Below are 16,139 nucleotides of genomic sequence, written 5' to 3'. Positions count from 1 at the left end.
GGGTGGACTGGCAACTGGGCTGGCATTGGGCCGGTCACGAAATGGGCAGAATAGGCCGCAATAAGCTGAAATGAGCCACCGCGTTATGCAGAATGGGCCACAAAACGGCACTGCAATATGCCAAAGGGGGCAGGCGATATGCAGAAAAGGACAGCAAACACCCAGACCTCCCCACCCCCCCTCGCTCAACAACTTTTGGGCCAGAGGCTATGTAAAATTTCTCTTCCCAGTCCACCCCTGTTTGTAAGCTTGTTTATTTTTCTATCCTAACAAAGTCCAATTATATGGTTAGGAACATTTAATTTTTTACAAGCAGCCCTTTTTAACCCCTGATGTCCGTAACCCAGAACAGACCTGCAACCAGTTTTTGGGGTGTGACCCACCAGTTGGGAATCATTGTTCTAATGGATAACGTCTGCAAACATGCTGGACCAGAGTGTTTTAAAATCACAACATTTTTGAGACAAGTTCTTGTCTTGCACTCATCAATTTCAAGCTGTGACAGTTTTGGACCATTTGAAAACTCTCTATGCTCCAGTTTTCTAGTTTCCAAGGATAATGGTGTTTGTAATATAAGATTGGCATCAATAACAGCATGTGCTTTCACCCCACAGTGTAGAACATCTAGAATATCAGTAACTGATAAAACCCCCCCTGATAAAATAAACTACTCCCTGAGTTCTGGCATGGAAGCATCTGGTAAGAAGGAAGACCTGTGGCTCGGATACAGAACAAGTGTTACACAAACCTTAATGATAAGCAGGGAGGAAAATATAATTCATCCAAATCCATTGCCCCACACAATCATATGCTCACACATGCACATTTTTGATTTCCTGCTCTTGCTTGATGCTGTCCGTTTGTTTTCCCACTGGGAGGGTTACATTATTATTCATTAATCTGCTTCTCTTTGTTTAACAATTTTGCAGTTTGGCTCAAGAGTCTATAATTCACTTGCATCCTCAAATTTGATATTTTGATTTGAATTTATGGAAAATATAACCTAAGCCCAAAATAAGACAAAACATTGTTCTTGACAACTCAAGCTTGCTCAGCTAAAGCAGACTGATGAGGACAGTCATTTTGAACGCAATATCTGTATTAAGCATCCACACATGGGCTGATACAGGAAATCCTGTCCCATGGAGTCTCTCTTTTCTCTTAGGTTAATTATTGTCAGCTGGTTGTTGTTTTCTAGTTCTCATGACGCAGAGAAACACTCATAATATCTGAAGACATTAACTAAGAGAGACTGTCCTTCCATCTGTGTCTCAGTAGATGGGGGCAAATTGAAATGATCTATTCAAAATGTGAAACTCAGTTATGAAAATCTGCATCGAAAGTCATGTATAAATTGATGCAAAGCAGTATTCTTAATTACATTTTACCACTGATTCTACTTAAATGATAGTCTACACCACCCCCCAAAAAAAAACTATTATAACATAATTTACTCACACACATTCTATCAGCAAACCTGTACCACATTCTGTATGACTTGTAAACTTTCATCTTATTTCCATAGTGAATGATGTCTGAGGCTAATATTTAGTGTGTGCGTGCATGCATGTATGTACTATACATACGTGTGTGTGTGTGTTTGTGTGTATGTGTGTGTGTGTGACACCAAATAAAGAAAGTTTTAAGGGTATGGAACAAAATGTGAATGTGTAAATGATGATCCATTTTAATTTTTTGGGTGAACTATCCATTTAAATCTATTCTGAATGGAGAGCCAGTAAATCATAAATCCTGACTGCATATTAAATATTGGGTGACATCTTCTGATGAGCACTAAAATCAAAAAGTGCACTTGCATCACACACTTCTTTTACAACATAGATTTTATACTGTATTTGATTAACACATTAAATATGAAATGCTTAAAAAATCCATAATTCTTTAACCAAGCAAATGGAAAATGAAGGCCAACGTTAATCTTTTACATACGGTGAGAGAATTAAAAGAACATTTTTGAAAACTATGTCCATATCTATTTCTTTTAAAAAACATTTATTTTACTTTATATTAATCAGCTAACCATTGCATTGTTGAAACATGTCTTATCTGTTCTTGTTTATTGTACTGTTTTTTCTTTTTTAGTTCTTATATTTGTTTTGTTTTCACTTTAAAATAAACTGCACTTGGGTTCAACATCATCAAATCTTGTCATCGTCTTCTTCTGCTCCTGACTGTCTCAACGTTACAGCTGTTCATGAAACTTTTAGCTTTTCCGCATTTTAATCAAAAATGAAGGGGATAAATTTAACACCAGCATTAAAAATTAAGAAATAAACAAGCTCCAGGGCAACAGGAATGCCAAAAGTTGTAACAGAATATCCCCAGTTTTATTCATAACAAATTAGTATTTGGCCGTCGGCAGGCTGTTGCAAAAACAGGGAAAACCGAAGTCCAAAACACCTAGCAAAAATGCAATCGCAATTAAATCCACATTAATCCTGAATAGAGTGTGCACCAGAGAATGATTCATTAAAGTCACAGAAGAAATCTGACCTCATAGAAATCTGACCTCATAAATGCATTATGTTGCCTACAATGAGATCGGAGACAGCTCAGGTCTGTTTACAAAATTAGGAAGACATTAAGTGGCCTATTCATTTGGGTTTTGTGAGCAGGGTATAGATTTCTGCAATTTTCGCTGCCCTTTATCAAACAGACATGCCAGCATATAGCATAACGACCCAGATGACATACCGTTTCTGTGAAATTACTTATGCTAGTAATGAATAAAATAGAGCAGGGTGGTATATCACAACCAACTAAACTCCCCCTGCTTTATACTGAAAAATCAGGGAAATATTCAGCACTGGCTGCAGTTTTCATATTTATTCGGAAAGAGGGTGACAGTGGAATATTGTTTTTCATTTTCATTCCCCATATATGCTAATCAGGGTGTTCTGTTTTGCATTCACATTTCACACAGACTGAATCACTCTCAAGCTATTTTTACACAGTTTCACAGATAACACTGCTGAGCAGGCTATTTGCCCCACTCCAAATTCTGCCCATTAAAGAAACTAAAATGAATTAATTTCATTTTTAATGTTCATAATTGAATATTTAAAATGTTAGTTTGAAGGAAAATATTTCACATAAAAAATCTGTGATCTGATGACTTTATAACAGAAACATTTGATAATAATTTGTTAGCATTAGTTAATGTATTAGGTATCATGAACTAACAATGAACAATAGATTTTTTACAGCATTTATGAATCATTGCCAATGATAATACGTTTATGAATCTTTGTTAATAAAAATACAATTGTATTTTTGTACTATATGTATTAATATTAGTATATGTCAAAATTAACATTAACCGAGATTAATAAACAGTGTAAAAGTATTGTTCATTGTTATTTCATGTTAACTAATATTGACAAATGGAACCTGTTTGTAAAGTGTTACCAACAACTTAAATTACAGTCTATAATATATTCTATGACTTCAAAAGACTCTGATCAAACACCAAATTAGGTACCCATTAAAAGTTCTTGCAGCCAATTAAAGCGGAAGTGTATACATTCTGAACTACTTTCTCCTATCTCAGCTTCATATGCAGAGATAACTATAAGTAAGACATTCGTAGATTGATTTCATTGAAAAGTAAAAGCTTTGCTCTGTTTGTTTGAGCGTACATACCACCCGACACAGAAACACTGGATCGACCAATGGCATAAGTTTGAGATGGGACTTTGTTTGTTTGTTCAATCAACAGCAGATGAGGGGAGTATACGGGAAAGAATATTCATTAATTCAACAATGTTTATTTTTGCAGTGCTATTTGGTGGCACTTGTGGCACACAAATTTCACACTTTAGTATTAAATCACTTGGGGGTCCAAAGGGAAAAGGATTCTGCAGGGGTAGAATCTTGCACAACAATGGTACTAGTGGCACAGGAATAATTGTGGCACTGTTTTGGTGCGTCAAACAGGAAGGAAGAGCTTTTTAGTCAGTTAAGTGTACGTTTCACACTGCCTCATCCAGCTTGTTGGTTTTGGCTGCTTCTATCAGCAAAAACAAACTCTGATACAAAGGAAGTCACCTCTAAAATAGCTCAGTCCTGCTTTGGCTTCTTAGACATGCTGTGTGGCCGTGCAATGGTCCAGTCTTCGTGAATACCCTCAGAGCAGGAAAACCATGGGTTTGTCTCTTGAGCTCTGGGATTAACCTCTCTGTTTTGCTCCAGCCACCATGCTGAGGGTAAAGCAGAACAATGGGAATTTCACAGGGCCAGGGTTCGAATGGATGCTTTTAAATCTAAAGTGCTGTTTGGCAAGAGGCACCATCCTCGGAAACATGAGACTGGAAAAAGTTTTCTTTGAACACAGAGAGTGTAAAGATCTATCACTTCTACTCCCTTGAGAACTTCCACATGTCACATGACAGAAGCTTGAGCTCTGCCCAAAATGGACCTCGGGCCAAGCCCTACTGACGGACTGAATTCCTTTGGCTTTAGACAAAATCAAGACTTTTGTAGTCTCTGAAAGAAAGTTTATGTAACGTGTATACTTAAAAATGTGATTAGATATCCAAGGACCTGTTTTCTTTTCTGAGAAACATACACATAAAAGTGCCCCTAATTAAAGGAATATTTGACCAAAAACTATTGTCATTATTAACTCACCCTAATGTTGTTCCAAACCTGAATGACCTTCTTTCTTCTATGTAACACAAAAGGTGAATTTGGGGTTTATTTACCATATAATGAGTGAATAGTGATTCCAGTCTGTCAAGCTTGGGGGAAAAAAAATAGCAAAGCAAAAGTAATTGATACATGATATTTGAAATCTTTTACAGACATACAAATACTTTGTGTGATGAACAAATGAACAAATGATTATTTTGAGTTATTACTATAAGTAGTATTATAGGAAATACTAAGAGTAGAGACATGGGAAAAAGTATGTCAAGGGGTGGGATTCGAATCCAGATCTCCAGCGTGACAACAACACAACACTGTCATTACACCCAGAGATACTACAGCTACACATGGGGCCAGTTTGTCATAGAATCCTGTGTTTCCACCAGATTTTGGAGCACAAATAGCCACTTAGTTATCCAATCTCTTAATCCACTAAATGTCTAACCCGTCAAGCAGTTTAATGTCTCTGCCCCATCGTGAAAAATGTAAATGCACCCACGTTCATTTGATCAGCAGTTGAGCCCAAAATAAATCTGTTGAAGCTGTCTTGAATTTGGTCTGAGTAGTGGTGGGCGGAGTTAGTGTAAATAGCCTTTGCCAACAAGATGGGCTATTTGCACTTAGTGTAAATACAAAGTGTAAATACACAGACCAAATTTATACAGTTAATTTAACATGTTCTATGAGATGACCCCCAATCTATGGCAAGAGGAGGTAACTTGTCCCAGGGGTCATTTTAGTTCACAATCTAAAGGTGCTCTTCACAAATGTAAATGTGCCCTTTTAAGCGGAGGTGCCTTTAAGAGCAAGGGTGATTTAAGTGGAGGTCCACGTCCTTTCGCCCCTGCACCTACTAAGGTCTGTGCAAGACTCTGAAGATATACATAAATAATGACAGACAAATCAGAGTCCCTGTAAAATGTATTAATCTAAAATAAAATTAAAAACATCTATGAATTAAATACCATACAGGCAGTTCAATAAATCCAAATTTTGACACCATGTATTTCATAAAAAAATTATATTTAAAAATTATTATTAATTTTTTTCTCCCGAAATCTCCCGATTTTGCGAAATCCCAATTTAACACCTGGACTTAATGATCTGGTTAAAGCGGTTAACAGCTTACTGGATGTCAGTTAAAAATGACTTCATTTCAGTCTGTTCATCACACAATCGTCATCGTATGACTTCAAAAGATTTTGAACATAGGGTACAAGTAGTGAATTGAAAAGTACCAGTACTTCTGTACCAGGTTGGTACTAATAAAATAAAGATATTGTAAAACAAGTGTTTCTGAGGTAGCTGTTGTACCGAGCACCGACTCTACACAATTTTGCCTTTATTTGAAAGCACAATTAATCAAATTAAAATTGTAGGATGTCCGACTGTGATTATTGATCAGAGAAAGGCTGCAATCTTAGTCTGCATGAGCTGCATGCTTTAAAATTAATTCAACTCAACTCAACTCAATTTTATTTATAAAGCACTTTCAAAAACCACACTGGGTACCAAAGTGCTGTACATGGAGTAATAAAAAATAAATAAAATCACATTAATACAGCTTAAGAATGGCAAAAAACATTTAAAGCCTATAAAACAAGAATAAGATAAAATCTACCTAGTACAAATTATAATGCAATTAATTAAAAGCTAGGGAAAATAAATACGTTTTTAAGGCACCCTGGAAAGAGAATAGAGACGGAGATGATTTTATGACCAATGGAAGCTCATTCCAAAGTCTAGGGGCTACCACCGCAAAAGCTCTATCACCTTTAGTTTTTAGGCGAGATCGAGGAACTGACAGACACAGCTGATCACTAGAGCGGAGAGACCTTGAAGGTTGATTCACATTTATTAAGGCAGAGATGTACTCAGGTGTAAGACCATGAAGAGCCTTAAACACATACATCAACACTTTGTACTTGATTCTGTATTGGATCGGTAACCAATGTAGTGAAATCAAAACTGGGGTGATATGGTCTCTTGTGAAGCAGTGGTCTGTGTGAAGCAGACCACTCAGAACTCCAAACTCTACAGAATAGTGCGTTTTGCGTGTTATATGAGATGACAGAGCAGAGCTCTCATCCACTGTGAAGCACGCAGCACATGTAAACTATATATTTATATAATTAAATCACAGCATTTGCGCAAAATCTCTAAAAATGTGTTCCAAGAAAAAAAAATCATACAGGTTTGGTACAACATGAGGATGACTAAGTAATAACAGAATATTTATTTTTGAGTGAACTATTCTTTTGCTGATAGTGGCCTTTTACAAAGAATCTAACAAAGATTAGCTGCCACGTCCATAAGTGGTCAGTTTCCTGTAACTAATGATAAAAGATCACAGTCAATTCACCACGGTCTTCTTTTCTTGGACCATGTCTGCTCCTTGGGATAATCCTTGGACAAACAGAAGCCACCTTTGACTGGACAAGAATGTTATCGGTGCATGCTCTTACCCCGGCATGGCAGAATTCCACACTGAACGTATCGCCTGGACAGACTCGACCCCACACAGACCCCTCCGCACCTCCAACAGACCAGTCACTATCTGCAGTCTTTCATCAGCCTACGGTCTGAGTGGCATTAAGAATTACTCCACAGTCACGGCTCACTTGATTAAGACAGATAGGCCAGTCCTGGACACTTAATCATCTGTCCGATGAAATATGTTAACTGCATCCTCATGTTCCACTAGAACAATTAGGCTGAATTGAAACTGTGTACAAGCAACACTTCTTAAAGGGATAGTTCACCCTAAAATGACTTAACTCACCTGAATTTTACTCACTCTGATGTTGTTCCAAATCAATACAACTTTCTTTCTTTGTGGAGCACAAAAAGAGGATATTAGGCAGTAGGGTTGTGCAAAAGCATTCGATTAATCGAGCACTTTACCAGCTTTTAAATATTTGACAAGTAAAAACACTACTCGAATATTGCGATATGATTTTCCTTTGTGTCATTACCTGTCATTGACAACAATGTAACTCTGTAGTCTCTCACATCTTGCTTAAACTCAATGCATTATGTGTCACTGTGGATTCATGACAAGTAATACATCACACCAAAATGTCATTATTTTTAGTGATTGTATCAAATTAACATGGAATGTTAATTTCTATGTGTGAGTGCATTTTTTTTTTTTTTTTTTTTGTTCATTCTTAGTGCTCTTTTTTTTCACAAGAAAAACGGTCCAAAATATGAAGGTTAAATAAAACATTTATATTAATTGATTACTCGCAGGAAAACGATAGAGTGTGTACTCTGTGTAGGGAAGGAGGTATTGCCCCAAGTGAAGGAGTTCAAGTACCTCTGGGTCTTGTTCACAAGTGAGGGGACAATGGAGCACTCGCTCTATCGCACCAAGAGAGTTGAGCCGGAAGGCAAAGCTCTCAATCTACTGGTCAATGTTTGTTCCTACCCTCACCTATGGTCATGAAGGCTGGGTTATGACCGAAAGAACAAGGTCACGAGTACAAGCGGCCGAAATGGGTTTCCTCAGAAGGGTGGCGAGCTTCTCTCTTAGAGATAGGGTGAGAAGCCAGTTGAGGTGGTTTGGGCATCTGGTAAGGATGCCCCCAGGGCGCCTCCCTAGGGAGGATGCCTCGGGGAAGACCCAGGACTAGGTGGAGAGATTACATCTACACACTGGCCTGGGAACGCCTCGGGGTCCCCCAGTCAGAGCTGGTTAATGTGGCTCAGGATAGGAAAGTTTGGGGCCCCCTGCTGGAGCTGCTGCGACCCGACTTCGGATAAGCGGTTGAAGATGGATGGATGGATGGATGGATGATTCATCTTTTTAAATTTTACTAGACTACAAAATGGCTCAAAATATCAATTTCTATTAGGCAGAATTTTGCACGCCTCAGTCACAATTCACTTTTATTAAATAGATGTTTTCCTTACAATGAAAGTGAATGCTGATTGAGGCTAACAACATTCTACATAATATATCATTTTATGTTCCACAGAAGATTGATAGTCATACTGGGTTGGAACAACATGAGAGTGAGTAAATGATGACAGTTTTTATTTTTGGGTGAATGTTTGTCTGTGTTGCCAGAATGCCGAAGACAAATATCAATTGTATGTAAATATAATGAACAATACATTTTTCTAATTCTAATTTATTTAAGAATCTAAGCCGCATTCAAAATAGAGTAGATTGTCCATATAGTGATATACCTCATCCCTCTAAAGCTGTTCTTGTGCTATTCGTCCTGATATATTTAAATTACGAAAAAATCTCACTTGACGTCAGTGGAGCTACCGAACAATACAACCTTTCTCTGTCATGATCGGTTAATATGGTCTAGTTGAAGTAAAACTGTGCAGGTATTTTTTTTCCCGTTAGCTTTTCGAAATGAAAAATGGTTGAGGTCTCAGTATTAGTGAGGAGGAATTGTGACATTTCTAATGTTAGAAGATTGCTTACACTCTTACTTTCAGTGTATTTTATGATAAGCCTCTTACTCATTGGTGTAGAATTCAGACTGCATGCACAGCCAAACTGCTTTTTTTATGAGATCTGACAGACTGAAACGCAGTTAGTCTTTTGATAGTGTACATGTCCTGGTGAATGTTCAATAAGGATTTTTCTTTTTGTTTCTGTCTTTGTTTTTTTAAAAGGGATCTCACAAGTGCCTACAAATACTAATCTGTAGCTGTTTTATATCTGTCAGAATAATAAAATGTGATGGTTTTGTAAAATTAAGAAGAAAACTGAAATGCTAAGAACAGTATGTTTGATTTTAATGTTTGGATAGAATTATATAGATCAATTAGCATTCTGCTCACATTGCAGTTGACTTATTCTTAAAAATATCATGCTAGATCATTTTTAAAGAAGGACAGGGGCCACCCACTCTTTTGTTATGTAACATTCAATCATCACCTCTTTTCAACACAAAAAGTACCCCGCAGAAACCTTCAAAGGAGATATGCAATGGGAACAACCTTTGAAAACATTTCAGTTTACATTCAGTGGGCATTAAACTTATGTGCAATATACAGCCGCTCGCCCTGAACCATTAAAACAGATCCCTTGATTATTAACAATGTTTGAGAAATCTATGCTAACGAGTAATAATGTTAAGGACATTAATTATAAAACATGGATGTAATCCGTCATATACTAAAAGCAGGTGGTTCAGGTTATGCTTATGAAAATAAGATGGGTTTGAGGGATTAATCGTAGACTAGCCACCAAGATCACAATTCTGATAAATAAGAGTGTGTTTTGGATAGGTATAATTTGTTTGATTATTAAAAGTGGTGAAGTCAATCTTAGATTAGTTTTCCATGCCAAATACCCTCAGGTTGTTTCTGTAGGTTTTTCTGTTTGAGAAGCAATTATCATGAACTACTTGGTAACCGACCAGTACAAATGCAGCACAACCCATTCTAATTATACAGAACTGCAATTATAATTATAGTATAAAAAAATCTGTTTTAATTTATATGATCTAAATAAGCTTTTTCTGTTAAATGTGAATATCAAGTATCTCATGAAAGCAGGCAGCTATCTTAACATATATGCAATTTCAATAATTTTTTGTAAATATTACATACATTTAATACAGTGCGGGATACAAATCTGAGAACACTATTGTAAAAATTCTTCTGTTTTGATTTTTTTTCTAATGTAAAACAAGATAACAATTTGAGCAAAATGTTGAATTGAAAAATGAATAAGAATTTCAGAATGTCTTGGTATTTAGTATGCCACCCTTCTGCATTTATAATGCACTTGAGCTGGCATGAACACTACAAATTTGTGATAAACCTTATGATCAATTTTTTTTCTCAGTATAATTTGAGAATGTTCCAAAGAGCATTTTGTGCACTTCAAGGCAATCATGGAAATCTGACCTTTATTATAAGCGAGTTAACATATTCAATGTCACAAATTTGATTGGTGAGCAAGAATAGTGCAAAATCGAAATATATGTGAATTAAAATATTTCAATATTATATATATATATATATATATATATATATACTTTTTAACCCTTATTTAACCAGGGAAAAAAGTCTCTTTTACGAAGGAGCCCTGGCCAAGAAGTTATTGTGTTATTGTGCCAATAACACAATAAACCAGTATTAAAATACATTTTCAAAAGCCTTTGAGAATAAATAAGTCTTAAGATCACTTTTGAATGCATCAATAGTGAAAAATCTTTTGATAAACAGAGGCAAATCATTCCACAATCTTAGGGGCCATGACAGAAAAAGCAGCTGGTCGGTAGAACGGAGAGACCTCTGAGTTTGATCTCAGACTTTTTGACCCCACTGTACTTATACTGTACTTATAAAGAGGATAGGCCTATATTTTCTTTAAGACACCTTAAATAAGCTTCCTGCCTATGATCAAGACATTTATGTAAGAATATTCCTGGCTGCTACTTAAATTTATTTGCCATTGTCTTTGCATATTCATGGCAAAAAAAAAAAAACTCTAAATCATGTAGGAGGTCTTATTAAAATTCTGAGTGATGCACAGGGAAAAAGTTTATCTCATAATCTGAGGATAGATCTCCCTCGCTCTTCCTTCGAGCACTCCCGGGGGTCTGCCTGACTTCCTGTCATTAAAGAGACAGTGCAGCCGAATACTATCTGGGTGACTGACAAACCAACAAGCACACAGCATCAGAACAATGTGTGGAGTCCACCTGAACATCTGCAAAATCAGCTAAACACTGCTCGAGTGAGAAACCCCTGCCAAGCAGTGAGCGGACATAGACTCAACAGAGCGATCTGTGTAGATGTAAATTAGGTTTCTGACAGCTAAAGTGAGGAAGGAAATGTTTTTAATTAGACTGTCCTCTGCCTTGTTGTAATATGTTCATTTATATAACATAACAGTCCGAGTAAATACCATAAACACACTTAAACTACATATCTGAAAATCATCAAAAGAACTGTAAATAGTGATAAATATCACTATTACTTCAGCAACTTTGGATGAAAAACAAAACTACTGGGTAAACATGAACAGTGTTGATCCCTGTCATCCATTAATGCAGTGTTACTTTCCAGAATCTATAATGTATTAGTTACAATTATTTGTGCAATCTTTTACAAGAACATACTATGAAGTTCTTTTGCTATTTCAAATCTTTTCTTTTGCTATTTTTTTCATATGAAGTTGATTTACATACAGCAACATGTCTCTATTTAGAAATTCCTATAGGAACCAGTGCAAAGATTGAGATAAACAGGCTTGCTCACTGGATACTGAAGTATCTATATAGACAACCAGAAAATGTAGCACGACTTAAACACCACAACAAGACACAATATCACAATAAGTTGTCAGAGGTTCTTCAGAAAGTTGTCTTCTTGCACTCTAAAACATCTATAGTCAACCAAAATTCCCCCCCAAAAAATGGCAAATTAAAAAATTAATTTGGGAGTTAAGACATACAAACAGTTCTTACATTTGCATTTGTGCGTACGTTTCACAAACCCTCCTTCAAACTTTAGTGCATACTTTAAAATACTTTTGTACAATCTTTTCACTCAACTGCTCTACCAACTAGAGGAACAGCTGTCCCTGTGCTCCTCTCAGCTTACACAATTACAAACTGATTGTTGTGTGATTATCCACACGATTATCCATTATGAAGGACTTACCTTTTGTAACCACTGTGTATAGTTCTCCATGACATGCTCCAGCTGTTGGATCTTCTGGTTGGAGAAGTCCGCTTCAGGTGGAGGTGCATCTCGCTGAACAGCGTTGGCATTATACTGAGCGCCCGCTTTAAACTCTCGACACGAAGTCCCGGCGCTCCCATCACTCTCTGGAAGGACAAAAGTGTAGCTACACTGTCCGTGTTGAATCCGGTGATATTTCCGACCACTGTTACTGCTGCTACCGGCTTTCATTGTGGAGCTTCGGGTACCTTCTTCAGCTCCTCTTCTCTGCTCACCCCCTCCACAGTCGGCTACCACTAGAAATGCTGCCAGGGACAAGCAGTGGCAAAGAAACCAAACCCACTGCATGGCAGGAGCTGGGAGCAAGGTCACAAATATCAAAGCTGTAGGTCAAGTTCGTTTGATGTTTCCAAAAGTCAGGTGGAATCAATGTGAGCCAAGATACATGGACGCCCCTGGGCATGTGATGATTGTGTCCGTACTGGACCGTTGTGGAAGATAATGCCTTGAGGTCATTATAGATCCTGTCACTCACTTACAACCACTTCCTGTCTTAAAGAATTGAATATCAAGTTGTTCTTCTGGGGAAGGACTCAAGTCTTAAGAAACTTAACATGTGGGTTGCGCTGGGACCGCATGTATGTAGAATACAGCTGTGCAGTCAAGATTATGAAGCAAGCAAGACAGCGTCCATGAAGATGTAGTCTGCAGAGTGTTGTCAGACCTCCCCTGGCACTCTCTCTCTATATATATTTCCTCTGCTGTGTGTGACTGAGCGACTCAATGGCTTTGCTCTGGGCTTCTAGCATGCTCTGAGCCTGCCCCTCACAGTGACTGTAGAGGAATGCGTGCGTGAGTATGTAAGTGAGAGAGAGAGTGAAAAAGAAAGTGAAGCATAGCGGGACCCCAGCACAGAGGATGTTTCCAGTGCTTAGGGATCGTTTTACAAGCTTTCTGGCCCTGCGTTTGAGTAGTAGCCCTGCCTCCTCACTCAAGTGCACACAATCACATGAACTATTATCCACTTTCACTATCTCTGTTTGCAACTATTTATACTCATTAAACAATTTATCGCTCTCCATTCGTTTGCATTAATGTATCATTTCTCATAGGCGTTCACCAACAAAGAACATTAGAAAGAGTTAAATCAAAACAAAGCTTTGATATCTATGCTAGTGTTCTGATTGTGGTGACACAAGGCAGATGTTAAAAGCAGGCTACTAGAGCAGCGACAATTGATGAGCTAGACTACGCCACCCTGGGAATTACACCCAGGGACAGGTTCCCGGTCACAAAAACCTTAACTCAAATGGTCACACAATGAAATAGACGTGAGTTTCAAAACAAAAATTCAAATATTTTATATCAAATAATAAAATATCATAAGCAACTTTAAAATCCATATTGGTTTATCAGATAAGATGTACAAGCACGTTTCACTTGCTGCAGCATTAACCAGTCAGTATTCTGGAACAGTTTTACATACACAAACCCAAAAAAAGAGTTATACAGAAATTAATAAATAATGCAGGACTGAGGCTTCCCAGTAGGGAAGAGCAGGCTAATTATTACCACTCTGAGCACAGAAAAATACTACATGAACAAAGCTTACACATACACACACACACACACACACACAAACACACACACACTCTACAGACTTTAAAGTTGAAGGTGGGTGATAAAATGCAACACTCTGTGAGAGAACGCTACCATCACCAATACAGCACAAAAAGAAATCTAGCCCGCTTCCTTATGGCCCTCAGCACCTGCAAGATAACGAGAAAACCACCAATTACAAAAATTTGAATTAAAAAAAAACATTTCACACACACACACACACACACACACACACACACACACACACACACACACACACACACACACACACACATGTTAGTGCAGCTATCCTTATGAGGACTCCCCATAGACATAATTATTTTATACTGAACGAACTATAGATTCTATCCCCTATCCCTACCCCTAAACCTATTTAGAAATGTCCTCATAAACCACATTTATAGCATAATACCCTTGTATTTACCAGTTTGTAATCTAAAAAAAAGTCCATGTAGACCAAAAGCCCCCCCCCCACACACACACATACCGTAATAATTATGATAAAGATCACATATCTAACAAAAATAACTTAAAAATCAACAAAATCACTACATCAATAAACAACAAAATACATAGTCACACAGCCAAGTGCAAAAAATTGAGACCAAGAAAACTTGGTCAGATAGACGGTTGCACAAGATTTCAAAGCTCCCGGTTACCACAGTAGTGCTACAATATGCCCAACAGTCTGCCGGGGGGAAAAAGCACAGAAACAGTCAGGCTCGCACTGGCTGAAAAACAAACAAAACAAGAACAAAACAGCAGCGCTGCTCAAAGTGCGGGGGAGCTGGCATTCAGTGTTTTTACTCACCCAACGCTCATTTGTACATACACCAGGGCCAATGCATTATCTGATTTAATGCAACGAGGAGCGGGTGCGATGCCATTTACATTACACTGATTCAGCAAACATCAGGAGCGTCGAACATATGAAGCTTGCTGAAAGCAAGCAGCATGCCACAAACAGTATGTTTCAATTGACATAAGCAGTTTCCCACGAAAATCACATTCCACAGTAGCGCTGAAAAGCAAGAGGGTGGGTTCTTGACTATGATGGATACTAGGAAGCCTGTCAAAAGGGCTTAAATACCCTAATGACTGTAGCCCATTTGCCACGCATTACAAAATGATTCTGACATAACCAACCAAAACACAGAAAATGTTACCGCACTCCACCACATTCACAAAACTCACTATTTATAGATATATGCATTTAAAATGGATGGTCTCTCTCTTTTGGAAATATGGACCAAAAATATTGATGACTCATCTTGCACTACAAATATTTTTGTCCAATTAGATTCTTTCTAGAATGAGAATGTCCCTTCCCCTGATTCCACCTGCAACCGACTAGAAAGTAGCAATTCATGGTTCATATCTGTGAAGCCCCTAAAGCCTACACAGAGCTTAAAAATAAGAATGGCCCGTTATGTCACGGTTCATAAATCCTATGTCTCTTCCTTGTCTCGTGCTTTGTCCATTACATGTGTGTGTGTGTGGATGTGGTGAGCGTGACGACTCGTTTACGTGATCAGCTATCAGCTGCAATCACTCCTCTTCATCAGCTGCAACTCATTCCATTACCCTTTAAATACTCACCACTTTCTCATCTCCTTTGTCAGATCGTTGTTTGTGATGTCCGGTTGTGTTGATCCCTCTGAGTTCCAGTCTGGTGCCTTCGTGGTTCCTGTTTCGTGTGCCGTTGGATGTTATCTGGATTCGTTGTGTTTGTTCGGCACTCCTCGTCACTTCTCTCACCTCATTCATCTGACCATTGGAGTCCCTGCGTCACTAGACCTTCACCCTGGACTTTTTCCCTTGTTTCGCAATTACTGTTAATAAACCTAGTGTCACTTGAACTTGCTTCCGAGCTTCATTCGTGACACGTTATGGTTAACATACCAGTAGATGAGGATTTGTCATCATTTGTCAATTGTGAGAATGACTAGTTATAGTCTTGGATGCATCAAGACTATACACAAGAATGTGTGAAAAATAACGATCCAATCAGTAATGGCGTGAAGAAAAAGTTTCCAATAAAATAATATAGTTGAATATGAAAAGATGTCATGATGTTGCAGTCATAGCTTTATAATTTTCAACCATTTTTGGATTTTGTTTTTTATATTTTTTAATTTTTTTTGGTAGTGAAAAAAGCCTTCAAAGGCAAATGTAACAATTATATC

The 16,139-nt window shown here is 37.7% G+C and overlaps 1 protein-coding gene across 1 annotated transcript in view; it reads right to left on the bottom strand.

Moving 5' to 3' along the window:
• The window catches only part of LOC127650538 (angiopoietin-1-like), an 80,810-nt gene extending 67,592 nt beyond the window's left edge, over positions 1–13,218 (bottom strand). The window contains exon 1 of the mRNA XM_052136005.1: positions 12,313–13,218. Within this exon, the coding sequence (XP_051991965.1) occupies positions 12,313–12,681 (369 nt within the window). The 5' untranslated portion in view covers positions 12,682–13,218. The remainder of the gene's footprint in view (positions 1–12,312) is intronic.
• Positions 13,219–16,139: the final 2,921 nt, after the last annotated feature.

The sequence above is a fragment of the Xyrauchen texanus genome, chromosome 10 (assembly GCF_025860055.1).
Source record: "Xyrauchen texanus isolate HMW12.3.18 chromosome 10, RBS_HiC_50CHRs, whole genome shotgun sequence".
Taxonomy (NCBI): Eukaryota; Metazoa; Chordata; class Actinopteri; order Cypriniformes; family Catostomidae; genus Xyrauchen; species Xyrauchen texanus.
Note: the sequence above shows the minus strand (reverse complement) of the source record. Positions and strands in the feature narration are given on the sequence as shown.